Source organism: Pelodiscus sinensis, unplaced genomic scaffold (genome assembly GCF_049634645.1).
Source record: "Pelodiscus sinensis isolate JC-2024 unplaced genomic scaffold, ASM4963464v1 ctg38, whole genome shotgun sequence".
NCBI classification, from domain to species: Eukaryota; Metazoa; Chordata; order Testudines; family Trionychidae; genus Pelodiscus; species Pelodiscus sinensis.
Genome location: NW_027465857.1, coordinates 863,286 through 890,826, shown reverse-complemented (window position 1 = coordinate 890,826; position 27,541 = coordinate 863,286). Strand labels below are relative to the sequence as shown.

General features: G+C 49.6%; 1 protein-coding gene across 10 annotated transcripts in view; it reads right to left on the bottom strand.

Moving 5' to 3' along the window:
- LOC106731943 (phosphatidylinositol transfer protein beta isoform-like) overlaps positions 1 to 27,541 on the bottom strand; it is a 168,831-nt gene that overhangs the window by 100,772 nt on the left and 40,518 nt on the right. For 4 of the 10 annotated variants that reach the window (XM_075915693.1, XM_075915701.1, XM_075915691.1 and 1 more), the window contains exons 4-5: positions 3,994 to 4,080; positions 3,527 to 3,604 (exon numbers count right to left, since the gene is read on the bottom strand). In XM_075915693.1, coding sequence (XP_075771808.1) covers positions 3,527 to 3,604; positions 3,994 to 4,080 — 165 coding nt within the window. Of the gene's footprint in view, positions 1 to 3,526; positions 3,605 to 3,993; positions 4,081 to 13,543; positions 15,712 to 27,541 lie in introns of those variants that run through there. The other 6 variants (XM_075915696.1, XM_075915692.1, XM_075915695.1 and 3 more) reach the window with 4 other exon arrangements.

The window sequence follows — 27,541 nt, the reverse complement described above, 5'->3', positions numbered from 1 at the left end:
CTATTACCCGATACGTCCTTATCTTGATATGTCTGCAAAAATGATGAGCAGTAAAATAGTGACAAAGTATGTCACTACACCGATGGGGCAGTTCAGAATGCTCAGAGCTATTACTTGATGTTGTTTGCAGACTCAAGTACATTCATTTCACATTCGGATTCTTAGCAACCAAACACAAGAGACTTTTTGAATGACAGTTTAAGAATTTGTGACAGTTACGCAATACATTTCTACAAGAAACGTTCAGCTGAAGCCAAATCACAACATGCACAGGCCATAGCATATCAAGTCATATTAACATTGCACTCCAAACCTCACCTCATTTAAGTCACTGTCCTTGGAACTCACTCCTACCAAGGACACGCAACGCCACAGAACAAACAAGCCTCAACGCACTGGAAAACTTGAAATAACTATGCCATAAAGCTATACTCACATTGGTTCAGCTTCTGTGCTCAGCCTCTAGCTGAAGAACATTTTTATCTTTCTATGCTAGGGCTGCTTCACATGATGTAAGCTACTTCCAGGTGTCAAATTCTAATCACTGAGGGCTTGACCTCACCTTCTGAGATGATCTTTCTGAGAAAGATAGGAAGCTACCCATGTGAGATCAGATTACTGGTCCATCAAGTCCAGAATACCACTACTAGTAAGGCAGCCACCACCTGATACTTCAGAAGGCAAAAGAGAAACCTATGCATCATCTTGCTCACTATACAATGAAGAAGAAACTCAGCTATGGGTCCTGGTTTCTGTAAGAAGATTTCCAAGGCAGGTTACCCATTACTTATGTGTCTCAGATCTGTATCTCAAGGATGAGACACGATGGCCATGATGGTATTTGGACAACCACCTATCAAATTATGCACCAAAATAATCCCAATAAACAAAGCCCGTCTCTGTAGAAAAGCGACAGCGTTAACAGAGCTTTCAAAGAATTGAATACTTCTCTTTACAGGAATAAAGCTTTCCGCACATAAAACTAAGAGAAAAGCTAAATCTCAATCAACCCAGGGGCATCAGGATGATGATGATGATTTTACTCAACATGTGAACAGGCAGCTTGTTAATGCATTTAAGAAAGACTGGCATTGTAAGTGACTATAGAATCATAGAATACTAGGACTGGAAGGGACCTCAAGAGGTCATAGAGTCTGGTCCCCTGCCCTCATGGCCTATGGTATATGTAGCCATGACTACTGAGATATGCAGGCATGAAGGCTTTGCCTTGAAGCAAAAATGTGAGTCAAATTACAGTTTAAATCACTCTTTCATCACTGTGCACACAAGCCACTTAACAGAAGGTTGAGTCCATAAATCATGAAAAATACTAGGGACACACGTCCATGCTTATCCTTTGGAATATGTATCAGAACCAAGAGTTCAAGAAGCCAAGCGCATACCTAAGCTAGGTGTATGATCTCTCAACCTAAACTCATCAATTAAGCATCAGCATTAGCAGCATGTTGTACGGATGTGAGACATGGGTGATAACGAAAGATTCGCGAGAAGGATATTGGCGTTCAAGAGGAGTGGTTATAGAAAGATCCTGAGAATAGGATGGATGCAGAAGGTCACCAACGAGGAATTGTATAGGAAGATACAGCCAAAAGAGAACCTACTGCAGAAGGTTTACACCGGAAGTTACAGCTATTCGGGCATATCTGCATAACGAACGACGAGTGAAAAGTTAAGACCCTGGTATTCGGCATAATGGATGGTCCGAATAGGAGAGGCAGACCCCACAGAGAATGGGTAGATGATACAGTAGATTGGTGCAGAGCTAGTCTACAGAAACTAAGCCACTCCGCACTGGACAGGGAAAGATGGAAGGAAATAGTGAGGGAGGTATTGGACACCAATGGGCGTTGAAGCCCATGGTTGTTGATGATGATAAGTAGCTCTATTGTTGCAGTGGTCTCTGGTGAACTACAACACTATGAACTGGAGTGCCAGACACACAAGAGAGGAAAGAGGTTGGGCTTTGCTTTTATTCAACTGTTGCTGCCTTCTTTGTTTTCATTTACCAGCACCTTACTTTTTCCCTCCCCACTGATCACTTGCTTCTTATTTCTATAAATTCTTTCTATTCCGCTCCTGTTAGTCTAAGGAAAAAAGTGAACAAAGTTTCTTTGGACAACAAGGGAGTTAACACTCTCTTAATGACATAGTAGAATAGGATGCATAGTGTTCTGTAGTAAAGAAAGGTGGCAAGATCCCAAACTACAGAACTAGGGATGTAAGCAACTAGAATCATAGAACCATAGAGCTGGAAGAGACCTCAGAAGGTCATCAAATCCAGCCCCCTGCCCTAGGCAGGACCAATCCCAACTAAATCAACCCAGCCAGGGCTTTGTCAAGTTGAGACTTAAACACCTCTAGGGATGGAGATTCCACCACTTCCCTAGGTAACCCATTCCAGTGCTTCACCACCCTCCTAGGGAAATAGTTTTTCCTAATATCCAACCTGGACCTCTCCCACCACAACTTGAGACCATTGCTCCTTGTTCTGCCATCCCCCACTACTGAGAACAGCCTCTCTCCATCCTCTTTGGAACCTCCCTTCAGGAAGTTGAAGGCCGCTATCAAATCCCCCCTCACTCTTCTCTTCTGCAGACTAAATAAGCCCAAATCCCTCAGCCTCTCCTCATAGGTTGTGCGCTCCAGTCCCCTAATCATTTTGGTCACCCTCCACTGGACCCTCTCTAGTGCGTCCACATCCTTCCTGTAATTGGGGGCCCATAACTGGACACAATACTCCAGATGTGGCCTCACCAGAGCCAAGTAGCTAGTAGCCCCCCCGCCTCAGTATCAGAGGCAGCAAGAGGGGTGGGGGGAGCAGGAGCCAGTGCTGGGGGAAGCCATCTTAAAAGCTGGTTCTCCCCAGCACCATCGCCACAGAGGAGCAAGGGAGGCAGCGGCACAGCGGGGGAAACAGCGCGAGCAGGGACTGAAGCAGTTCCCGTTCGATCTGGGTTCCCTGCTGCGCCTCTGCCTTTTAAATGTAGTAAAAGCCCTGCAGGTGCGAGTGCCCCATCCCAACTTATCAACTGATCGAGTAGTCGATGGAAATTACATCGACTACTCGATTAGCTGATTAATCGAAATTTTACATCCCTATACAGAACCTTGCAATGTAAAATGAGAAACAATCAATAGTGTTCTTACACACGTGACTCATATGGACTGCACTGTAGTATGGAACTCAGCTGTGTATCTATAACAATGTTAGTACTTTTTTTCAATATAACAATTCCATAATTAACCTTATGATCCCAAAAGGTTCACATCAACTTGTCTACTTTAAACATTAATACAGCATTTTTGCAATAGTATATTTTGTTCACTAACATAGCAAAAGCACTTTCTTCTCCTTTTCAAATCCAATTAAACTAAAATATATTTGTCATGTCAGTATAACATAAAGCAGGGGCGGGGAACCTAAGGCCCGGGGGCCAAATGCGGCCCCCAGCTTGCCTGGATCCAGCATTTACGAGGAAGAACTTGTAATGTCAGCTCACAATACCTTCCAGTTAGGCCCCAAAGGTCCTCTCTTGGTCGTCATCGACTGAAACAATACTGGGTCCTCATCAGCTTTATAGTCCTGAAAAAAAGAAAAAAAAGTCAGAGGAAAAGCAGAGACACCACCACCACCAGTGCAAAGCAGCACTTGAAAATTAGTGAACCCAACAGGAATAGAAGGGACCTTGAGAAGTCATCAAGTCCAATCCCTGCAGTATGGCAAGACCAAGCAGACAGAGCCCATACCTGAAAGGTGCTTGTCCAACCTGTTTTTAAAAACTTCCAACAGGGATTCCGCAACCTCCCTTAGAAGCCTGTTCCAGAACTTAACTACCCTTACAGTTAGCACATTTTCTTTAATACTTAACCTAAACCTCCCCCTTCCAGTTGATTAAGCTCATTACTTCTTGTACTACCCTTCAGTAGATATGGAGGTAAAAAGGATGGTGATCAATTGTTAACAGCACTCACCATATAAAGACTTATCAGGTTCCCCATCAGTCTTCTTTTCTGAAAGCTAAACTTTATTTTAACCTTCCCTCTTAGTCTAGAAGAGAGCTGTAAAAATGATACAAGGTTTAGAAAACCTGACCTATCTCCACTTTGTCCACATCTTTCCTGAAGTACGGTGCACAAAATTGAACACAGTATTCCAGCTGCAGCCTTATCAGTGTTAAATAGAGCAGGACAATTATCTCCAATTTCTTATACACAACACTCCTGTTAATAAACCCCAGAACAATATTAATCTTTTTCTGTATCATATTGCTGACCCTGATTCCATTTCTATTCCACTGACTCCCAAATCCTTTTCAACAGTATTGCCACAAAGACAATTTTCCCCCATTTAGTAGCTGAGCGTGTGATTCTGACTTCTTAAAGTACTTTGCGCTTGATTTTATTTAAGTCCATTTGTTGAATACAGAACAATACTTCAATATTGCAGTCATTTTGCATTCTAATCCTCCAAAGTCCTTGCAACCCTTCCCAGTTAGCATCACCCACAAATTTTATAAGTATGCTCTTCACTCCATTATCCAAGTCATTAATAAAAATGTTGACTAGTACCAGACAAACAACTGACTTCTGCAGCCCCCCCCCCCTCCAGATATACCCTCCCAATCTAACAGCAAACCATTGATAACTTTTCTGAGCATGGTCTTTCAACCCGTTGTGCATCCACTTTATACTTTATTTCATCCAGACAACATTCCCCTAGTTTGTTTGTGGGACTGTATCAAATGCATTCTTTAAAATCAAGATATCACATCTACTGCTTCTCCCCATCCAATAGGCCAACTGATTTGTCAGGATTTGCTCTTGACAAATCCATGCTGACTATTCTTTATAACCCAATTATATTATAGCAGTTTACAAAAACTAATAATTTGAACCAGTATCTTTCTGACATTCAGCTAGTTAGTCTAATTCCCCAGGTCCTCTTTGCTCGTCTTTAAAAGACAGAGATTATGTTTATCCTCCTCCAGTTTTCTGGGACCTCACTTATCCTTCATGAGTTCTCAGATAACTGCTAACCACTCTGAGATTATATCAGCTAGTTCCTTATGTACCCTAGGATGAATTTCATCAGGCCCTGCCGACTTGGATACATCTTATTTACCTAAATGTTCTTTAAGCAGTTCTATTTTTTGGTTTACATTCCATCCCCTTCATTGTTAATATTCCTTATATGGAATAGCTGGTTGTGATGGAGCCCCCCCCCCCCGCTTTATGAAATGGATTTATGGACATGAATATACATAACTAAAAAGTGTTTTGAGCAAATTATTTTGTGTAACCCATCGATCTTCATGTCATGAGCCATTGGTTCGGTTTATTTCACTTTGGTGGGTGTGTGTGTGTGTGTGTGTGTGTGTGAAATTAGACACATGGAGTGGGGAATACTTTGTGGGCTTCAATGTATGAATGAGACATGGAGGGCGTTACCTTCAAAGTCTTGATGAGCAATTGTTAAACTGTCTCTTTTGTCCTTAAGTCCTAGCAGTGGTTGGTAGGGAGTGGCCTCAAGTCTAACAAAAGGACTAGGAAAGGAGAGGCCTGGGTCTTTTGGCTGGGCTGCACCTGGAGGAAGGAGCCAAAGGCCCCAGGGAGGGGGAGAAAGCCCCGGTTTGGAGGGGCAGCTGGAAAAGAGGTTTTAGGGTGAGTTTGAGTAAGTTTGCACTGAGGTTTCAGTGGAGAATTAGCCAAGTGGTTTTGTTTCTTTTGATTTGTAACCTGCTTTGCTCTGCCTGTTCTCACTTACCACCACTTCAATCCTACGGCTTGTACCTCATAAAATCACTTTTATTTTCTATCAAACCCAGTGTAAGCAATTGTTACCTGGGGGGGCAACCAGTGTGCACACTCCCCCTTTCATTGTTAAAGGGGACCTACCTAATTCTTTGGGGTCTGATCTGGGGAGTGGTATCCCAGGAATCTGGGCCCTAAACTGCACTCTCCTTGGACCTGAAGAGGTTCAGTGTCTGTGCTGCTTCTCGGTAGGGGCAGGGACCTCAGCTCAGGGCCTTGGCTGGGGGAGACCAGCGGAGCTGGCCCAGCAGGTGGTGAGGAGCCCCAGAGAGCGGGAAGGAGAGTGGCAGTGGCCGTATCAGTACCCCACGAGGCACCCCCCAGGGGTTGTCTTTGACCGCACCCCATCACACTGCTCATTAACTTTTTTTTGTGTGAAGACTGAAGTAAAATAGGCATTGAACATCTCAGCTTTTTTAATATCCTCAGTAATTAGATGTGTGTCTGAGAAGTAGCAGCCCACTTGGACTGGTCTCTTTTGCTCCCAATGTATTTAAAGAACCTCTTATTGCCTTTTATGTCCCTTGGTAAGTATAAATCATTCCGTACAGGAGCCTTGCTGGTTTTGTTCCTAGGCTTTTTTTTTTTTTTTTTTTAAACCCCACACACTCCTCCACAGCAATTTGCCCATTTCTAATTTTGTAGAATTCCTGTTAGATTTTTCAGTAATTAAAAGCTCTTGTTGAAGTCAGACTGACTTCTCACTATTTTCACTAACTTTCCTTTGCATCCTCTTAGAACACTCTGGAACAAGGTTTCATTTTCACATGCATTTTACCACCTCCCACCCCCGAGCTGCTTCTCGATTATCTACAAAGATCTTGTTATTGTTACATATTTACATAACTAGGACCCAAAAGTCCCTTGTTGAGCTAGATACCCCTTGGCTGCGTCTAGACTGGCAAGTTTTTCTGCAAAAGCACTTGCTTTTGTGGAAAAACTTGCCAGCCGTCTACACTAGCCACTTGAATTTCCGCAAGAACACTGACTTCCTACTGTCTGAAATCAGTGCTTCTTGTGGAAATACTATGCTGCTCCCGTTCGGGCAAAAGTCCCTTTTGCGCAAAGCTTTTGCTCAAAAGGGCCAGTGTAGACAGCTCAGATTTGTTTTGCGCAAAAAAGCCCCGATCGCGAAAATGGCGATTGGGGCTTTTTTGCGCAAAACCACGTCTAGATTGGCATGGACGCATTTGTGGAAAATCATGCCAGTCTAGACGTAGCCCTTATGTTAAGTACCGTACAAAATCACAGGTAGATACTACCCCTGTTCAGAGTTTACAAAGTATACACATCTACGTATGCACGCTTGTAGCTATCAACTTCCCACAACACTCCCTCATGCTAGTAATCACAGCTTGGCTGACTTTTTGTAGACATTACAGCAGAAGCAGGTATAGAATATTTGAGAGGGAAGGGGAAGGTATACAGAGCTAGGCCATGTACACTACCCTCAGACTAAACTACTTTACAAGTTATCTAACATCCCTAGTTTAATTGAATAGTCACAACTGCATGAAATCTTAGCGGTTACACAACTATTCAATATAGTCCCCAGAGGTGGGGCCAGCAGCCAGTGTGCTCCTGGCCCCATTCTTGGGGAGCCCCCTGCAGTCCTGTGCTGCTACCTCTATGTCAGAGGCAGCAGCATGGGGTGGTAGGCAGAAGCCGGTCCGCCAGGGGAGCCAGTTTAAAAACCTGCTCCCTGCGCAGACCAGCTGCCTGCCACCACACACGGCTGCCTCTGATACTGAAGCAGCAGCCCCGTCTGCAGAAGTCCGAGCTCCCCGCGGACAGAGACTGATCCGCGGCAGCAGCCCGTCTGTAGGGAGCTTGGATACCCTCCCGCCCCCTGCAGACAGGGGCTGCTGCTGTAGACCAACCTCTGTCTGCGACAGGCCCAAGGTGCTCTGATGCGCCCCATCCCCCCCGCACTGCTGCCTCTGATAGAGGCATCAGCAGGGGGTTGGGGTGGAGGCAGCACCAGGGAGCCGGTGCTGGAGAGGAACTGGCTGTTAAATCTTGCTCCCCCCAGCACCGACTCTTGCCTGCCTCCCCGGCCACTGTCTCTGTAGGAGGCAGCAAAGGAGGGGGGAGGCAGATCCCCGCATGCATTGGCTCCCGCCTGCTCCCATCATGCTCTACACTGCTGCCTCTCTATCCTCACGGGCACTGGCTCCTGCTCCCTCCCACCCCACCCTTTGCTGCCTCTGACAGAGGCAACAAGGGGAGTGTGCTTAGTCAACAAGATTAAGCTCGGGCTTATCGGTTAATCATGTAGTCAAATACAAGTTGACATCCCTACTTTAAACATTAAGCAATAGCATAGAACATTTTTTCCACCAACACACAACTTAATATGGAAAAATGGCATGTAACAAAATTAAAGCTAAACAAAACCAGAGGTTCTAAATATTTACAAGCTACAATAGAGTTTAAGCATGTCTATAGCTTGGGGTGTTGGGTCTGGCAGGGAGAGGAAGGCTGCGGGGGTGGCTTTGTGCCCCCCCCCGCTCCTATTGGCCATGATTACAGCCAGAGTGGTGGGGGGAAGCCCCCAGGCAGTGATTCCCTGCACTGTCATTTCCCCCAACTGGGGGGAAGGGGAGCAGCAGCAGCATGTGGAGCCACTTTCTTCCCCCACCTGGCAGAGCCTACAGGATGGCTCCAGTCCTGGCTTGCCTAACTCTGGCCCGTTAGGCTCGGGGCTCCCTCCCGCCTGCAGCAGGGAGCTGGTGATGGTACTCCAGTGCTGAGATTGGCCTCAAGCCCCCCCACCCCATCCCTGCAAGGCTGGGGCACCAGCATCGGCTTCCCGATGCTGGAGTGGGGTGAGCCCCAAGCCTTGCTAGGCTATAGGTTCCCCACCTCTGTACTGGAAGATAGATAGTATGTATCTATATCTTTGGCCTGGTCTACACTGGCAAGTTACTGTGCAGAAAACCAGCTCCCAGAGCTGCAATTCCCAAGGTGTCCACACTGGCTAGGCTCTTAGCACGCACTAACTCCACAGTTGCTGTGCTCCAGGTAAGCCACTGTCACATTACTGAATTGGAGGGAAGCAGCCAGATCACTGCTGCACCCCCCCCCAGAAATTGGTATAGGGGGGGAGCCATGTGGGGTATTGAATGGGAGCTTATCGTTTGTTGATCTTATGTACGCTATTTATGTGAGTATATAATGTCTGTGTGTGTAGGTAGGAATCTGTGGTCTGTGTGGAAGCTGAATGTTTCTCTGAATGTGGTTAAGCATTGCTATGGACAGGCTGAGTAGCAAAGCCCTGTGGGACAATGGCCCTTGATGGCCCAAGGACACACCTAAAGCAGGAGGGCGGAGACCCAAGAGCTGCCAGCAGAGAGAGGCTGAGGACCAGGTGACCGGCTGAGACCAGAAAAGGCCAGGAAGGGGGTATAAAGAGGCCATGCGGTCGATGCCATTTTGTTCTCAGCTCAGCACTTCATCCCAGAGGCAGCACTGCAGGGATTGAAGAGCCCAGAAGACCTGTGAACCCATCCTGATCGTAGGATGTGCAACAAGAACTTTTAAACCAGCAGCTGCAACATCTCTGCTAGAGCCTGCATCGAGAACTGGGAGATTCGGTGCATGTAACGTACTGTACTTTAATAACCTTACTCTCAGGCTTTTCTTTCTTGTAATAATAAACCTTTAGATATAGATTCTAAAGGATTGGCCCAGCGTGATTTGTGGGCAAGGTCCAGAGGGTAAATTGACCAGGGATCTGTGGCTGGTTTCTTGGAACCGGACAGAACTTGTTCGGGGTAGGTGGGATTGGATGCTAAGACCCCCCACCTGTGTATAGGCCCGGGGCCATCTGGGGCACGGATATTGCTGGGGTGTCGGAGGGGTTTTGCTCGTGAGGCTTCAGGCAGGCAGCTGAAGCGCCCTGTGGGACTGGTTTGTCGCCTGTTTGGAAACGTCACCAGTCGGGGGCTGTAAGGAGCCCCGGATTTGAGCAATTCACCCTGAGCGGATGTCCTCAGTTGTGCCCAGACACGGCCCGGTCTGTCACAGCCACCTTAACAGGTGTAGAGCTTTCAGTACAATGGCTACAGCACTGGGGTACCAGTGTGGACACTCTGGTGTACTATGGCGCTGCAACTACCCCCCAGTACCTCTCCCACAATGCCTGTTCTCTCCTCTCTGGTCATCTGTTTAAACTCTATTGCCCTCCCCTCAGGTGACCAACCCTCAGATCCACCCTTTACATTCATTGGGAATTTTGAAAGTACCGTTCCTGTTTGCTTGGGGACATGTGGTGTGCTCTCAGTGCATCTTTCCAGGTGACCATGCCTGTGCCATGCACCAGGTGATCCCCTACTTGGGAGCCATGCTGAGTTGCTGCTCTCATTAGCTTTTGGAGAGGAGGCTTTCCAGCCCCAGCTGCATGCCAGCCATATAAATTATGACGCAAGGGCAGATATTGAGATGAATGACCAAAAGGAGCTATGCCTGGGACACACTGCAGTGCAGGGTCAAAGTGAAGGAGCTGCAGAATGCCTACCACGAGGCACAGGCAAACCACCACTCCAGTGCTGTGCCCATGACCTGCCAGTTCTACAGTGAGCTGGATGACATATTTGGGGGCGACCCCTGTGGATACTTCAGGGCCCATCCCAGAGAGGACCAAGCCAGAAGGAGGAAATTGTGGATGAGGGTGCTGAAGGGAAGGGAGACCCAGAGCCAAAGGACAACTCAGCATCCACAGGTGCATGCGGTCAGGAGCCATTTTCTACCCCAGAGTTGTCTAGCCAGTCACAGTAGTTGGAGGCTGGGGAAGCACAAACAGCAGAGTAAGTGGCTTTGATTTCTGGAAGCGCTGAAGTGACTTGTTGGGAGAGGGAGGGTTGACAAAACCAGGTTTAAGTCCCACTGAGGTACTGGGTCCCTCATATGGAGGGTATAACCTGTCCAACCCCTGAAGGAACCAACCCACCAAATGGATCCACAAACACCAAATGTCCCCCAGACCCTGGGTGAAATGCCGATATGCAGCCAGGTGGACCCTAATGGAGGAGGTAGCGAGCCCTTGCTGTTTCAAGCTCATGAGGTAGTCAAGAATTAGGGGAACAGGGGCTTGCAGGGCTTGAATGTTGAGAGCCTCTTCCACTTTGCCATGGAAGTAGCAGGCGTGGAGTGTTTCCTACTACCAAGGAGAACTGAGCGCACCCCTTTGGAGCACTGCCATTCTACCGGGTTCAACCACGGAGTCTCCAAGCCAGCAGATGGAGGGCCTGGAGCCTGGGGTGCAAAGAGCCTGCCATAGTCCTGAGATATTAGGTCCAGAACCAGGGGAAGTGGGACCAGAGGGGCCACTGACATTTCCAGCAGCTGCGTGTACCAATGATGCCTGGGCCATACCAGTACTATCAGAATCACTTCCACACTGTCCTGGCAAATTTTGAGCAGCACCTTGTGAAACAGGGGGAAGGGAGGGAAGGCATACAGCAGACCCAGCCCCCAGCGGATTTGGAATGCATCTTCCAGTGAACCCCTGCTGAGGTTGAGGTAGGAACAGAAGGCCTAGCACTTCCTGCTCTGCCTCGTGGCAAAGAGGTCCAATCAGGGATGACCCCACCTCTGGAAAATTATGGCATCAAAATGTGCAACGGAGACTGTCCACTAGATAGTTCTGGGACCCCAGCAGATACGATGCCACAAGGTGCATTTCGTTCCAGATGCAGAGCTCCCACAGCAAGAGCGCCTCCTGACACAGGGGAGAGGGAGCAAGCACTATCTTGTTTGTAGATATAAAACAAACATCACTGTGGTGTTGTCTAAATATATGGAAATATACCACTCTCAGAGCTGGAAAGAACCTCAGTCATTGAGTCCAGTCCCCCACCCTCACAGCAAGACCAAATACCATCCCCAACAGATTCGCCCCAGATCCCTAAATAGCCCTCTCAAGGATTGAGCTCATAACCCTGGATTTAGCAGGCCAATGCTCAAACCACTAAGCTATTCTTCTGTCTAAAACATAACACACCCGCCCCACATTTCATTGGTGAAGGACTCACAGGCCAACCAAACAACCCTGACCTCCTTAACATTGACATGAGACCAATGCCCTGCATCTTTAATACACCCAGATGAGCACCCCAAGGTGTCCGTTAGTAGTGTCAATACAGGGCAAGGGGCACGAAAGGGAACTTTCACAGACATTCATGGAGTCCAACAGCCACTGAAGAGTGCACAGCACCAACCAGGCCGCCGCCGCCGCCGCCCCCCCCGCAGGGACAGACAGACTGACTACCCCGCTCAGCAGATGACGAGTTGGTGTGTACACCAGTGGCAGCCAAGCCTGCAGCTCTGAGAGAGAGCCTGGCAAGCTGGATGACAAATGCATGCAGCCATATGACCCAGAGGTCTTAAGACAGGTCCTGGCCACTGTGATGGGGAAGGCCTCCAGCCCCTGTATCAGTTTGCACATGCTTTTGAAACGGAGCTGGCTGCCACTGCGTCTATGCGGGGCCCAATGCGTAAGGGTACACCTGAACCCCCTTCACCGCAGGAAGGCCACCAGCACTGCCGGAAGGCCACCAGCACCGCCATGGACTTTGTGAAGACCTTGGGTGCAGCCAATGGAGCGAATGGCAAAACTCTAAAGCAGTAGTGGGAAGACCCCCAGTATAAAACAAAGGAACCTTTTGTGTGCTGGAACTATAGACCCATGTCTACTCCGTCATACTCCACATAAATGTCCTCACTGCAGCAAGCTAACAGCCCGGGCTTGCAGAGCTAGGAAGATGAGCCTCATCAAAGAGGAGCATGCGGAGCCATTGCAGCCTTTGGCTACTGGGGACTCCACTGCTCGTCCCAAGCTACCCAAGTTCAACAGTGCCAAAGCCAGCATTGAAGAAGAGACTCTCCCACTAGGTCTCTACCACCGTTGACATCAAACTGCATTAGCTCTGGCGATAAACCGGGCACCTCTGGAAACGGACATAGCCAGCAAGCCAAAACCACGGAACTGAAGGACAGCTGCAAAACTACAATGGCACCAGCACCTACACCATCATCCTTGGCACCCGGCAAAACAGAAGGATACCAACAAGCCCTCATCAATGACACCAACTAAGAGTCGGGCAAAGTCGAACCGTGCCTGTCCCTCCCCAAGCCCAGAACCAACTTTTTCGCCAGCAGTGACATCGCCATCACCAATGCTGTGTAGAAACCATTTTCATATTTAGCTAGAAGCCATCTTGTATAACTGAAGCCATTTCAGCTTCTTGCTTCTGCACGTACGCCAGTGAGTGAACTTTGTTACCCCAGGACAGAGGCCTGCAAGATGAGTTATTGGAATGTGTTAATTGAGCTGTTTGAGAGGAGAGTGCTCACTCCCTCTTACCTGCTCCTTTTTTTTTTTTTTTTTTTTTTTGCTAATAACGGTTTTGCTTTTCTAAGTTTAACTGATGATTTCTGTAATTGGATGTCCTGACATCAGACTTGTTTGGTTAAGGGTATAAAGATACTAGGATTGATTTGTATTAGCAGCCTTACTGGGCCCGGCTCTGCTGGGGTCACATTTGGCTCACTTTGTGCCTTATTGATCAATAAAGCTGTTTGTTAGCTGCCAAACCAGAGAGGAGCTTTTGTTTCAACAGCTGCATTCACCAGCACCCAGGCAAAATCCACCGCACTCTTGTAATATTTGTCACCCTACATCCCCAACTAGAACTTCAAGACGGTTTACCCTCTATCTCCTCCCCCGTCCTCCAGGGGCTTGATTCATTCTCTACGATTGCCAGTCTGAAGTATTTCTCATGAATTTATCAGCGTCTTCTCCTCTAGGCATTCTTCTCCAAAAAGGTCGTAGCACGATAGGTACAGACAGACACTCTCGTTCCCATCACTATCTGCCACCTTGGAGAACCGAATGGAGGTAGTACCCTCCATGCCATTGCTGTCACTGATCCAGATGTTGCAGGCATTCCACCTCTCACCACTACTCAAGTGTCTCCCCGCCACCCTCCAAGTAACTGCCTCCCTCACGATTATCCTGCACTTCTATGTCTCACTGAAGTGGTACTGGTGAAGAGGGCCAGATTACAAATGAGGACATTCAACAGCCAGACCCCTCGGGGGGGGGGGGGGGGGAATGTTTCCCCTGTCATTAAGCAATTTCAAGAGCTATTCAAGAGGGTGGCTACGACCCAGCAACTGCAACTCTCAGGAGGATGCTGGCAAGCAGCACTGTTTACTTAAGAATCTTCAACCAACCCAAAAGGCTAAGATAGCACTTCCTGTTGACCAAGCCATCATGGAATCTGCTGATGAAGTATCACAAACACCTGCCTCTGCACCCCCCCACCAATAAGCAGGCGGACAAGAAATATTTTGTCCCTCCTAAAGGCCTAGACTTTCTGCTTACTCACCCTCAGCCTAATTCCCTAGGGGTTGACACCACACAACAACAATCTAAGCTTCCACTGTGTGTGGGCCCCTGTGTGTGGGGGGGTGGGTCCCTGTGTGTGTGTGTGTGTCCCTCTGTGGGGGTGCGTGTGTGCATCCCTCTGGGTGTGGGTGAGCGTGTGTGTGTGTGTGTGTATATCCCTGTGTGTGTGGGGGGGTGTCCCTCTGGGTGTGTGTGTGTGGGGGGGTCCCTCTGGGTGTCCCCCTCTCTCTGTATCAGAGGGGTAGCCATGTTAGTCTGGATGTGCAAAAGTGACAAGGAGTCCTGTGGCACCTTATAGACTAACAGATGTATTGGAGCATAAGCTTTCGTGAGCAAAGACCCACTTCATCAGATGCATGTAGTGGAAATTTCCAGAGGAAGGTATAAATATGCAGGCCAGAATAGTTAGTTGGCCTCTGTCGGTCAGTTGACCATGGATGACGTATCCTAGTTCTCGTCTTGGTTCGTGTCGAATTGTCTGGGACAGCATCGGGGACAGCGTCGTTGGTGGCTGAAAAGGCCAATCCGGGACAGGCATTCTTTGCTGCAGAAGTCACAGCTATAGGTGGTTCCCTGGCTGTTGTTGTTGCGTAACTTCCTGCGGGCCCGCTTTTCTTCTGATGCACGCATCATGTTCGTTTCGCCTGACTTGAGCTGTGTGGTCAGGGTGCCCCTCCACTTTGGGCGGTCTGCTGCGAGGTCTTCCCAGGACTGCGTGTTTATGTCGATTGCGAGATATGTTGGTAGTCGGATACTAGCCAGGGCGATGTAATATGGAGGAACAGGCTATTGCCCACGTAGCGGGTCCCCCCCCTCTCCACGTCGTCGATGGATCCAAAGGAACAGCAGGGCTGCTACAGTTTGGCATCGGCGCCATCGCAGGAGTTGCCAGAGCGAGGCTGCAAGCAGCGTCGAACTGTCTTAGGGACTCCAACTCCGGATTTTTCCTCGAGGTTTACTCCTGAAGCCTTTTCCATGGAAGAATATAGCCGCAAGGCAGCGGAGGTTTAAAATCAGGGTTTTCCTTCCCCTAGATGAACTGCCTTCTAGGCTGACGAGTATCATCTCCCCGAAGCAACTGGTTATAAGGCGCCAGTGACCCGCCTGCGCCCCTTCTCCTGTCAGTTAAAACAGTTCCGCCGGGTTTACAAGCTAAACCGCACGTGAAGGCCAGGAGCTGGACTTGGTTGTCAGAGGCTATTGGAGACGCACGCCGTATAGGAGTATTTTATAGACAGTGGGAGCTTATCCCCACTACCACCCCTGGCTATGACAACCTTGGAACCAGAATAAGGCCAGAATAAGGCTAAAGATAATGAGGTTAAGTCAGTCAGGGAGGGTGAGGCCCATTTCTAGCAGCTGATCTGGAGATGTGAACACCAAGAGAGGAGAAACTGCTTTTATACTTGGCTAGCCATTCACAGTCTTTGTTTAATCCAGAGTTGGTTGAGAGAGAGAGAGAGAGAGTGAGAGTGTCCACCCCCGGGTGTGTGTCCCTCTGTGTATGTGTCCCACTGTGTGTGTGTGTCCCTCTGTGTATCCGTGTCCCACTGTGTGTGTGTGTGTGTGTGTGTGTGTGTGTGTGTGTGTGTGTGTGTATACCCCCATGCGTGTCCCCCCATCCCCCCCCGGGTGTGTGTGCACGAGCGTGTACCTCTGGGGGGGTGGGTGTGTGTGTGTGTGTGTGTGTGTGTGTGTGTGTGTGTGTGTGTTCGTTCCCCCCTCTGTGTGTGGCGGAGGGGGGGTGTCTGTCCCTCTGGGTGTGTCTGTGGGGGGGGTCACCCTGTGTGGGTGTGTCCCCCTCTGTGGGTGTCCCTCTGCAGGTGTGTCCACAGTGTGTGTGTCTCCCCCCTCTGGAAGGGGGTGTGTGTGTGTGTGTGTGTGTGTGTCCCTCAGTGTGCAAACAGGTGAGTGCTAACAGGGAGTTTAGAGAGGGAGTTGGGAAGGGCGTGAGGTTCTCTTGCCTTTCTTCTTAAATCCCTTCTCCAGGACAGCAACGATGGATGGTGATGGGTCTGCTGCTGTTACCTGCACAGCGTGTGCCATGTTTGTCTTCCTCCCGGAAGAAAGAACGGATTTCATCTGCATGAAGTGCGAGCTGGTCGACATTTTGGAAGAAAAAATTAGAGGACTGGAGGCCCAAGTGTCGACCCTACACTCGATCAGAGAGGATGAAGACTTCCTCAATAGAAGGCAGCGTTTAATCCTGCAAGCACGGCAGGCGGAAGAGCCAGAGAGGGCAGTACATGACCAGGAAGAGAACTGGCAGCATGTAACTTCTAGAAGGGGAAAAAGGCCAGCACGGGAATCCCCCGATGCTATAGAGGTAAGTAATCGCTTTCAGGCTCTCTTCACAGGCTCGGCAGTGTTGAATGGTTTGGACGGGACCTCACAAGGAAGAAACTGGAAAGGAACACCATCTACTGGAAGGCATGGGATGCGTAGTCCTAGGAATGGGGGTTCCACGGCCACCCCCCCCCCCCCCCAAAGAAGACGACGGGTGGGGGTGGTGGTGGTTGGGGATTCCCTCCTGAGAGGGACTAAGCCATCCATCTGCTGTCCGGACCTGGAATCTCAAGAGCTGTGCTGCTTACCAGGACCTCGCATTCAGGATGTGACTGAGAAGCTTACCAAACAGATCAAACCTTCGGATCACTACCGCTTCCTGCTTCTCCACGTGGGAACGATAAGGCCAAGAATGACCTTGAGTAGGTTACTGCAGATTATGTAGCGCTGGGAAGAAGGATCCAAGAATTCGGAGTGCAAGTGGTGTTCTTGTCCATCCTCCCTGTTGAAGGGAAAGGACTGGGCAGGGATCGTCGAATTGAGGACGTAAATGTGTGGTTGCGCAGGTGGTGTCGCAGAGAGGGCTTTGGTTTCTTCGACCATGGGACGCTGTTCAGGCACAAGGATTGTTAGGAAGAGATGGGATCCACCTAACAAAGAGAGGAAGGAGCATCGTGGGCTTACAAACCTAGTGAGGAGGGCTTTAAACTAGGTTCGTCGGGGGACGGTGACCAAAACCCTGAGGGGAGCGGCCTCGGATGCCAGGAAGAATACCACCTTCCCAAACATCCTAGAGGCCGCCACCACGGCCGCGGGCCCCACCACGCGTGCCAACGCCCGCACGTAGGTCTCCACGTGGGGCGAGGCCGCCACCAAGAGACAACGGACCCCGTGCCTCCTGGTCAGGGTGGGAAAGGGGCCGCGGCCACCGGGGATGGTATTCCGGGAGGCGGCTTGGGAGGTGGCAGGTGGGGGGGTGGTGACTACCTGGGTGTACGCCCTGGGGCCCGGGACACCGTTGCCCCCAGAGCTGGTGGAAGGAACAGGGGAGCGGGAAGGAGGGGGGGCCGCGGCCAGCAGATGGGTTGCGGCCGGGGAGTGAGCCCTCCCCTCAGGAGGTTTTGCCTTCCGGGCGGGGCTCTTGCCCTTCTTGGTCCCCCGGCCCTTCCTACCCTTCAGGGGAAGTTCTTTAGAGGTGACTGGAGGTGCCACGGCAGAAGCGGTCGAGGCCCCGGGGTCCTCGTCCATTTTCGCCCCCTCTACCACAGTGACGGGGGGCCCGGCCGCCTCAGAGGGGTTCTTGTTTTTAGGGGTGGGCGAGGAAGGTCTGGCAGGGGTGTCGCTGGACAACCCCTCCATTGTGGTTATAGGTGGGAAGGAAGGACAAACAATTAGGGGAGGACCAAAAACACCAGGGGAGGGAACAAGGAGGGAGAGGGAGGGGAGGAAGGAGGTTCACCGCTCCCCCCCACTAGGCTGGAAGTGGGGTGGAGGGCGACTGTTCAGAAAGGGGAAAACAGAAGGAGTACGGAATACAGCTCCCAGCACAGGACGGTAAGAGCGGCTCCTCCGGCTGCACTGGGAATGAGAGAGGGTCAATCATTGAAAGGCATGTGGGAAGTGAAACGGTGTGTGTGTGTGTGGGGGGGGGGGTAACTAAAGAAGAGTGGGAGGCTCAGGTGCCGAATGAGATGCCAGAGGGGGCATGGGCACACGGGTAGAGGAGAGGGGATGCAGGCTGTGCGAAGGGGCCTGCTCAAGAAAGCAGGGGGGCAGCAAGATACTTCAGGCCGGGGGGGGGGGGGGGGGGGGGGAGGAAGCTAGTGTGCCCACGGGCACCTGAGTGGCAGGCTCTCTGTACCTGCTGCAGGACCCACCAGAGCAAGGGAGGGGCGGGGAGGCAAGCAGTGGGGCCAAGGAAGGAGATGGCCCCTGCAGCACCTGAGGCTGGGGAGGGAGCAGCAACAGCAGCAGCAGAAATGCAGGGGAGACAGCAGGGAGCAGAGGGAACCACCCCCAGTCCCAACACCCCACAAAAGCTGTGCCAGCTGCCACCTAGGGGCCCAGATGGCAAGAGGCCCCTCACAAACACTCACCCCCCCCCACAAACTTGTGGAGGGGAATTAAGAACCCCAGGAGTTGCTGTAAAGCAGCCCCCTTACCTCCTCCACTCCAGGGGGAGTAGCAGCTGCAGGAACGGTGAAGTTCAGGCCTGCAACTGTGAAAAAGGGGCCAGGCAGTCCCCAAAAAGATGGAAAATGGGGGGTCCCGCTCCCCCCACCAGGGTGAGGCAGCAAAGTCCCCCCTGTCCACCCCCACACCCCCAGCAGCTCCTTCAGCCAGCTGAGGGGTGGGGGTGGGGAAAGGCTGCCTGCAGAGAGAAAAGGGACCTGGCCCAGAATGTAGCCAGGGCCTGCCTGCCACAACCCCAGTGGCCCCCCCACACACCCCTCCCAAAAAGGGGAGGGAAGGGCTGCAGAGGAGGAAAAAAGCACAACAAGCCCAGACCAACAGCCTGCCGTGCTCAGTAGAAGAGTGGTTCCTCTCACCACCTCCAAGTCAGAGACAGAGCTGGGGGATGCAGTCGATTCAAGAGCTTGATGGAAGGGGAAAGAGGCGAAGAGAGTCGGCAATCCTGGCTAATTAGGGGCAGCAGGGTGGCTACAAAATCAATTTAGGCCCAGGTGAAACCAATTGAGGCAGCCTGGAGGCCTATTTAAGAACCCTCCCTGGGGGTGAGGGGGAGAGAGTTGGGAAGGAATGTGGAGTGAATTGAGAAGAAGTTTGGAGAAGTTTTGGAGAGTGGAGAAGTTTAGAGAGAGAAAGTCACCGGAGGACTCAAGAGAACATCGACCTTGTTAAAAGACACCAAATCTCAAACCAAGGCAAGTAAGCCATATTACTGTGACTTCTAGACTGTGGGACAGTGGGCTGAACAGGGGTCAGGGGCCCAGGAGGGGAACTGACCCTGCCACAACACCTATTTGAAAATTTAAAGCTACTATTAACGTAGTGCTAATAAATAAACCTGTAAAGTTAAATATGATTCTTTTCAGGAAAAGAAAAGCTTTTTGCTTGCTGGAACAGTAACTGGCCAACACCTTGTGCTAAAGAAAAGTTTTTATAGCAGTAAAAAGCCTCTCAGTACCACCCATGAATAATTTGAAGCATCACACATTAAACCTGATCCACAGTACAAGAGGGAAACTGAGGCATGCCACCTTTAACTTAATAATTAAACAATGAAGTAATCCACTCAAACCCTCTAAAGCTGGTGTGCAAAAGAAAAGCATATCATTAGGTAACAGCAGGCTGTTAAAAAAAATTAGCAAGGACATCTGTAAAGGAAAAGTATTTTAAGATAAGGGTGGCACATGGTGTTTTCTTTGTCTTTCAACACACCAGAAAGCACTGGTACCAGCTGAAAAGCAACTGAAAAAGGAAAAAACAAAAACAAAAACAAAAACAAAACAACAACCACAACAACCAACCATGGTTCCTTATTGGTCATGACATATGTTCTGTCCAAGTTTGTCTTGTTTGTCTTAATTGCGATATACGTATTTCAAACATCGCTGTGTTTAGGATATTGTTGTTTTAAGGAAAGGACATTATAAGTAAAGCAGAAACATGAATTTAAACAAAATTAACAATTGGGCCCAATCAATTGGCAACTTCAAAATTTAGTGAAAGGATAATAGTTTGGTAATTGTTTAAGCTAGGAGAATGTTAATAATGTCTCCACAGGTGAACTATAAAAAAAGAAGGTAGTCATAAGGCTATTCCTGCTGCAGCTCCTGCTACTCCTATGAAGCTGAAGGAAAAGAGCAAGGAGTGTACCACGTAAAAAGGAGGCCTGGGAGTGGGGTACCAACCCCCACTGGGTTCGCTAAAGAAATATTTAGCTTTGAAACTTGCACATTTAACCATGACAGTGGTTTGGCCAAAGATAACAAGAAATCTGTAAGTGAAACAACACGGGCAAGTGGGACATCAGCATATTTAAGTAAAGATGCCCACAACAATGGGGAACTAGTTACCCCACCATTGCAATAGCAGCCACTAGCCCTGCTACTCATTGGAGCCTGACGCCTTAAAAGGCCTCAATTATGAAACTGCATGGGGTCCCATTAATAATTAAAACATTCTGGAACCATGCTGTGGTCCCATACAAGAAACAGTGACTCCAGTCAATGTAACCAGCCTTCAAGTCACAACATAGAATAAATACACACTAATAGCGATGGGGAATGCACGGCCTTGGGCCGCCCCTCATTCACACAATTATTTTGCTTATTGTAATAACATGGACACTATACGGACAAAAACACCCACAGTCCTCTGTGTTAAAGTTTGTATGGAATATTGTGGGAAAGAAGCTAAATGCTAGCAATTAGTGATTAAAAACCCTGAAACTATTGTATTCAAGCTGGTGGGTTAGATAACCCTAAAGTCGAGAGGAAGGAACAGTAGGGGTAAACTGAGGCAGTCCATGGTATCTTGCTGAGAACTCTCAACTCAAATCCTAAATTTGAGGTCGGGGAAACACACAGACAAACAGCTGAACTTGACCCTAGTTTCCCTGACAACCACATTCCACCAGGGCCTTATCAGAGTTTCTGGTACCATAACAAAGCATGTGGAAGGTCTTCTTTATTCCCAGAAAATAAGCTTGGTTCCAAAGGAGCTAGCTGGCTTTTAGCTCACAGAATAGAGGCTCTTATGTTCATCAGCAAAAGACTGCTCTAGCCTCCCACTGGAAAGGCCCTTAGCAAGTTCTAACCACCAACACCTCTGAAGTGCCAAGAACTGACTATCTGGACCCATGCTTCTCACTGGAAAAAAAAGACCCCTCCACCTCGAGATGACAACCCAAAGATTTCTGACTGCAAAAGGACATTAAGAACCGGCCTTGGTGGAAGAAGCGAAGTATTGTATATTGGCAAGGAGAAACTTGTTTGGGTTTCTGCGTAGAACCATAGAGCTGGAAGAGGCCTCAGAACCCCGTTTTCTCTGTGGTGAGGAAGTAGTGGGAATAGAATCCCTTCTCCAGTGTTCTGGTGGTACCTCTGCTGTGGCCCCTAATTGTAAGAGGTGTCATGCCTCTTGTATGAGCACATGCTCATGAGAGGTGTCCCTGAAGAGGGATAGGGAGGGGGGCTGGAGATGGGGGGGGGATGGTAAGGAATGGGATGCAGTAACCAGTTTTGATTTCCAGTTCCCACTTGTCAGTAATGATGGTCTGCCATGTTGGATTAAAAAAACCAAAACAAACGATCTGCTGCCAAATGTTGTACAGGATTTGGATTAATGCCTTGGAAAGATCAGTGCTGTCTGACCCTCGACCAGACTTTCACAACGCCTGACACTATGTTGATGGTTCCTTGAGAGGCATTGGTTATCGTAATATCTTGGCTGTTGGTTAAATAGAGTTGGCTTGTACCTCTGTGTATATGACCTTCCCCGTTTTCTATTGTTCGAAGGTACATGAATGCCTAGGGTTTTCAGTGATAGAAATGTAGCCGTGTTAGTCTGGTGTAGCTGAAACAAAATGCAGGACAATGTAGCACTTTAAAGACTAACAAGATGGTTTATTAGGTGGTGAGCTTTCATGGCTCGTGAATCCTTCAATGTATGGAGCAATGCATACACGGATTCTGCAAAGAGTTTTGTGCCCTCGAACAGGAGGTCCTCAACCATGGCTTGGACTTCTCTCAGAAACCCAGACAGCTGGAGCCATGAGGCATGCCTCATTACAATTGCTGAGCCTAGGGACCTTGACACTGTATCTGCTGAATCTAGAGCAGCCTGGAGAGCCATTCTAGAGATCAATGCTCCTTCATTGAAGTTTGCCTTGAACTGTTCTTTTTGTTGTCAGGAAGACACTCAAATACTGAAAGCTGGTCAAATATGTGGCATGTGTATTTTGCAAGGAGGGCAACATAATTTGTGATTCTGAGCTGAAGGCTGGCTGATGAGTATGCCTTCCTGCCCACAAGATCCAGCCATTTCCACAGTCCTTGTCGTAAGGGACTGTACACGTGGCCTGCTGCTTGCCTCTGATTAGTGGTGGAGGCAGTCAATGAGTTTGGCATGGGGTGTGAAAATAAGTTGGCACCTTTTGGGGCAACATAATACTTGCGGTCCAATCTTTTGCAAGTTGGGGGAATTGTTGCCAGTGTTTGCCATATGGTTTTGGCAGGATCCACAAGTGTTTCATTCATCGGGATTGCTAGCTTGGCATGAGAAGAAGTATGCAAGATGTTCGCCAGCTTATGTTGGTCTCAGGCATAACTGACAGGGATATTTCTAGTTTGTCTGCCACCCGTTTAAAAAGTTCTTGAAATGATTTGAAATCATCCAAGTTAGGTGGTGGGGGCATGATTGTATCATCCAGAGATGAGGATGAAAGATGTGTAAGTGGGGGTGTTATAAATAGGAGCTGCGAAGGGGAGTCTGACAACACTTTCTTCACTCTTCAGGTAAGCAACTGGAGATACACCTAGGGAGGGGGTTCGGGCAGTCAGCCAATAAAAATGTAGATAGGAATTTCAAACAGGGAAAGGGGTTTTTTTCCTTTCTCTCTGAGATCAGAGCAGTTTCTCCCAGGTATTGAGGGAGATGGGAGACACGCGCTCTCTCTCTCTCTCTCTCTCTCCCTCCCTCCAAGAATGGACTTCTTGAATTGTGTAAGTAGGGAAAGTGTAGATAGTCAGGTTTTATTGTTTTCCTTGTTGGGAGTTTGGAAATCATGTCAGCTGGCCAATTGTTTTTCTCTTTTGTAACTAAGGATTACAACCCAGGGACTTTCCCTGAGTCTGTCACTTTGTGGCTATTTACCACCTAGTCCAGTGGTCTCCAACCTTTTTACACCCAAGATCACTTTTTAAATGACAGACCAAGCCAAGATCTACCACCCCCGCCCCTTCCTTGAAGCCCCACCCTCTCTATTCTCCTCCTCTCCATCACTTACTATCCCCAATCCTTATACTGCTGCTTTTTTTTATTATTATTCTGTAGGAAGAGGTTTTTCCTACATTTGGCCTGGCTACACTGGACCAAATGTCAGGGGGGGGGGGGGGGAAAAAAAAAAAAAAAAAAAAAAAAAAAAAACACCTTCTTTTGGAAGCCACCTTATTCCTTGTGGAAAGAGGAATATAGGGGTGACCAAAAGAGCCTGTTTGCTCTTCCACTAAAAAAGCGGAACAACAAACGCAACCCTGGATGCAGAAGAGTTTTTCTGGGATATCTCCAGAATCCTAAAAAACTCCTGCAGTCTAGCTGGACCCTTGCTGTGTTGAGACAGGATGTGTAGGCTCTGGGGTGGGAATGAGGGATTTGGGTGTGGGAAGGGGTGAGAGGTGCAAGCTCTGGGAGGAAATCTGGATTCAGGAGGAGGTGGAGAAGGGGACACTGGCTCGGGGAGGGGGCTCCAGGCTGGGCAGTGTTGGGATACTAAGCAAGCCACAGGCTTGAGGATGTGAGGGTGCAGGAATTTGGGCAGGAATTTGGGTTGGGGTATGTGAGGGGCTCAGGGCAGGAGGTTCCAGTGTTTGATAGGCTCAGATCTAGGGTCTGGGGAAGGGGGAGTCCAGGAGTGGTTGTAGCCAGAAGGGGGTTTGGCCCCAATGGGGGGTTTGTTGGCCAGGCTTCATTTTTAAATAGAATACTATGTTAAACACAAAAAGTTTCTGCATTGTCTTTGAGAATGGCAGGGAACCTGCCTTGAGTCAGGGGTCACTGACCCATAGAAAAGTCATTTGGGAGCAGGGGACACAGTACTGGGGAGGGGTGCTAGTGGGTTCTGGGGCAGGGAACAGGGTGCCAGTGGGGGCAGGGGAGAGGGGGCAGGGTGCCAGGACAGGTTTCTGCAGAGGGGAGCAGGGGGACAGGTTTCTGTAGTAGGAGACAGGGTGCCAGAAGGAACTGGTTTCTGCAGGGGGGGCAGGGTGCCGGGGGACAAGTTTCTGCAGCAGGGTCGGGGGGGGCAAGGGAGAGGGAACAGGGGGCCAGGAGGGTGGGGGACAAGTTTGGGGCAGAGGAGAGGGAACAAGGTTGGGGGCACGGAGTTCCCTACACCAGCCATGGAGGGAAGCCTCCGACCCGCGCTCCCTCCGGACTGACCGCAGGGCAGCGGGGCTGGAGTGAAGAAAAGCGGCTGCCCGGCCAGCTGGCCGGGGTGCTCAGCCAGGGTGCCACCAAGCTCCATGTGGGCAGGCACAGAGGAGAAGCTGCCCAATCAGCTGGAGCGCGGTTCAGCCTCCTCTGGGCTGAACGCCACAGCCAGCTGGCCAGGCAGCTGCTTCTCTTCCCTCCAGCCCTGCTGTCAGTCCAGAGGGAACGCCTAGCTCCAGCTGTGAAAGCCACAGTCAGCTGGCTGGGGTGTTCCAGCCCTCCCACCCTCCCAGCTCCCACCATTCCTCGTAGCTACTCACCTGTGCTGTTGCTCGGTGAGTAGCTGCTCCTCAAATGAGGAAATCTAATGTAAATGTACTGTGCAGGCGCGCAGTTCAGAGAGGGATCAAGAGCTACTCTTAGAGCCCGAGATCTACCAGTAGCTTGCGACCTACTGGTTGGTGACCATGGACCTAGTCAATTTACTATGCTTGCAACAGTAGTTGTGTCTTGATAAGAGTTTTCCTTTTGTTTTGATTAACCAGCATTGGTTGATTGTTGTATCCTTAGGGTTACGTGCCTACTTACCTGGGCAGAGTCCATTTTTGTCTGCGGATTCCCTCCGTTTTCCCAACTCCAAGCAAAAAGGAGGTGTTGGGCAGGGTGGAGAGCTTTCCCTTAGGGAATTCCCAAGTGAGGGTATGTCTACACTACCCCGCTAGTTCGAACTAGCGGGGTAATGTAATGTAGGCATACCGCACTTGCAAATGAAGCCTGGGATTTGAATTTCCCGGGCTTCATTTGCATAAGTCGGCCGGCGCCATTTTTAAATGCCAGCTTGTTCGAACCCCGTGCCGCGCGGCTACACGCGGCACGGGCTAGACAGTTCGGAATGGCTTGCTAGTTCGAACTATCTAGCCCGTGCCGCGTGTAGCCGCGCGGCACGGGGTTTGAACAAGCCGGCATTTAAAAATGGCGCCGGCCGGCTTATGCAAATGAAGCCCGGGAAATTCAAATCCCAGGCTTCATTTGCAAGTGCGGTATGCCTACATTACATTACCCCACTAGTTCGAACTAGCGGGGTAGTGTAGACATACCCTGATCTCTTCCCTGGAAAAGGGTTTATTTTATATTTTCTTTGTCACTTGGGTGGTGGCAGCAAGGAACCAGTCTAGTCTTTTGGATCTCAGGGGTACTGAGATCAAACAAGTTTGTCTCTGGGAGTCACTGAGCTAGGTTTTGCAGAGTTTATTCTACTAGGCCCCCCCCAAATCTCCGCACTCGGAGTGTCAGGTTAGGGAATTGAGCTGCGACGGGGCAAATCTCGTTCTCTCTGCTCCTGTGATGCCCACCTCCTCTTCCTCTTCCGAGAAGGAAGATCAATCAGGCAACTGGGCTGGGGAGACCTGAGCTTTAGGAGCCTGTGGTAACTGCTGCGGCTGCTGTGGTGGTTGTGCTCTGTATGCCACCCATGGATTCTAGTATGGCCAGTTAGCTGGTATGGGTGGTGGTAGCCACTGTAGCTGTTGCCACTGTTGCACTTGCTATGTTGGCTTGGGTGATGAGATTCTGGGTGTGTGTGTCTGAATTGGTTCCTCGTCATCCTCATCACTTAATAAAGGTGGTGTTGAAGCAGGTGTTGTAGCAAAACTGAACCTTGAGGTATTGGGGGTGCCATCTGTCCCAAAGAGTGGTATTCCCAGTACCAACACTACATTCAGCACCGCTGTAGTGGTAAACTGAAGCAGCAGAGGCAGAAGGAAGGGTAGGGGGATGGGCACCGCAGGCATTTCTAACACCACCACCAGTAGTGAAGCTTGAACCGGTGCCGGCTGTTTGTTATGCGCATTTGCATGCTTACTGGGTGCTGGCAACCCTGGGGGGGTTTTAATTGCCGTGGTCTTGACAGCACCACTTTTTGTGCTGCCGGCGTTTGCACTGGTGCCGGCCCGGAGTTCTTATGTTGCAGCTCTGTGGTTGGCTTGGCAGATGAAGGGTGGGCCTTCTCCTTGGAGTTGCGGCTTTTCTCAGTGCCAGCCCCATTCTCTGTCTTTCTCTGGTGCCTTAGCTGTAACCGGCGCAGAGACAGACTTTTTATTTTGCAATTGCTTCCTCAAGTCAGACCCAGAGGAAGAATGGGACCTCTTCGTGGGCATTTGAGCCCTTTCCTGGAACTCAACAGGAAGGGAGCTCCTCTCTCAGATGCTGCCCCAGGGGACGCATGCCTGGGTGGCGTGGTATGAGGCTGATCTGAGGCAGACCGTGATGATTTCTCCAGCTGGAGAATTATAAGCTGGAGATCTCTAGCTTTCCTTGTTCTGCTGGTTAGCTTTTGACAGTGAGGGCACTGTTTGGTATCACGTGCCTCACCTAAGCAGCAGACACACTCAGAATGTCCATACAATATTGAAACTGACAGCCTGCAGCTCTTGCACTTTTTAAATCCCAGAGAGCCAGGCATGTTCTGGGACACTGTTTGTTCAAGGCAGTCACTGAAGAATAGGACCGCAACACTCTACACGCAGCATAATAAACCACAGATTAGCAACAAACAAGTTATTTTTTCATTTTAACTATTGAGAAAAAAATACTAAGCTATACCAATAACACTATTAACTAATTGCTAAAAGATCTAACAAGGTAATCCAAGGGCAACTGCTCTGCTGCAACTGGAGCCAGCAGCAGCAGCCAAAGAAACTGAGGAGGTGGTTGGCTGCACATGCAGGATAGCCATTTCAAATGTCATGCGCCAACATTCCGCATGTGCAGCTGACCAGGGCACTGCTGGCAGAAGTCTGACAAGTGCAGCGGCACTGGTGCACCTAAAAGGTGGAGCACCCACAAGGACACTGCTCAAAGAACACTCCCTACTGGGCTCCACTTGCAACCTCTCCC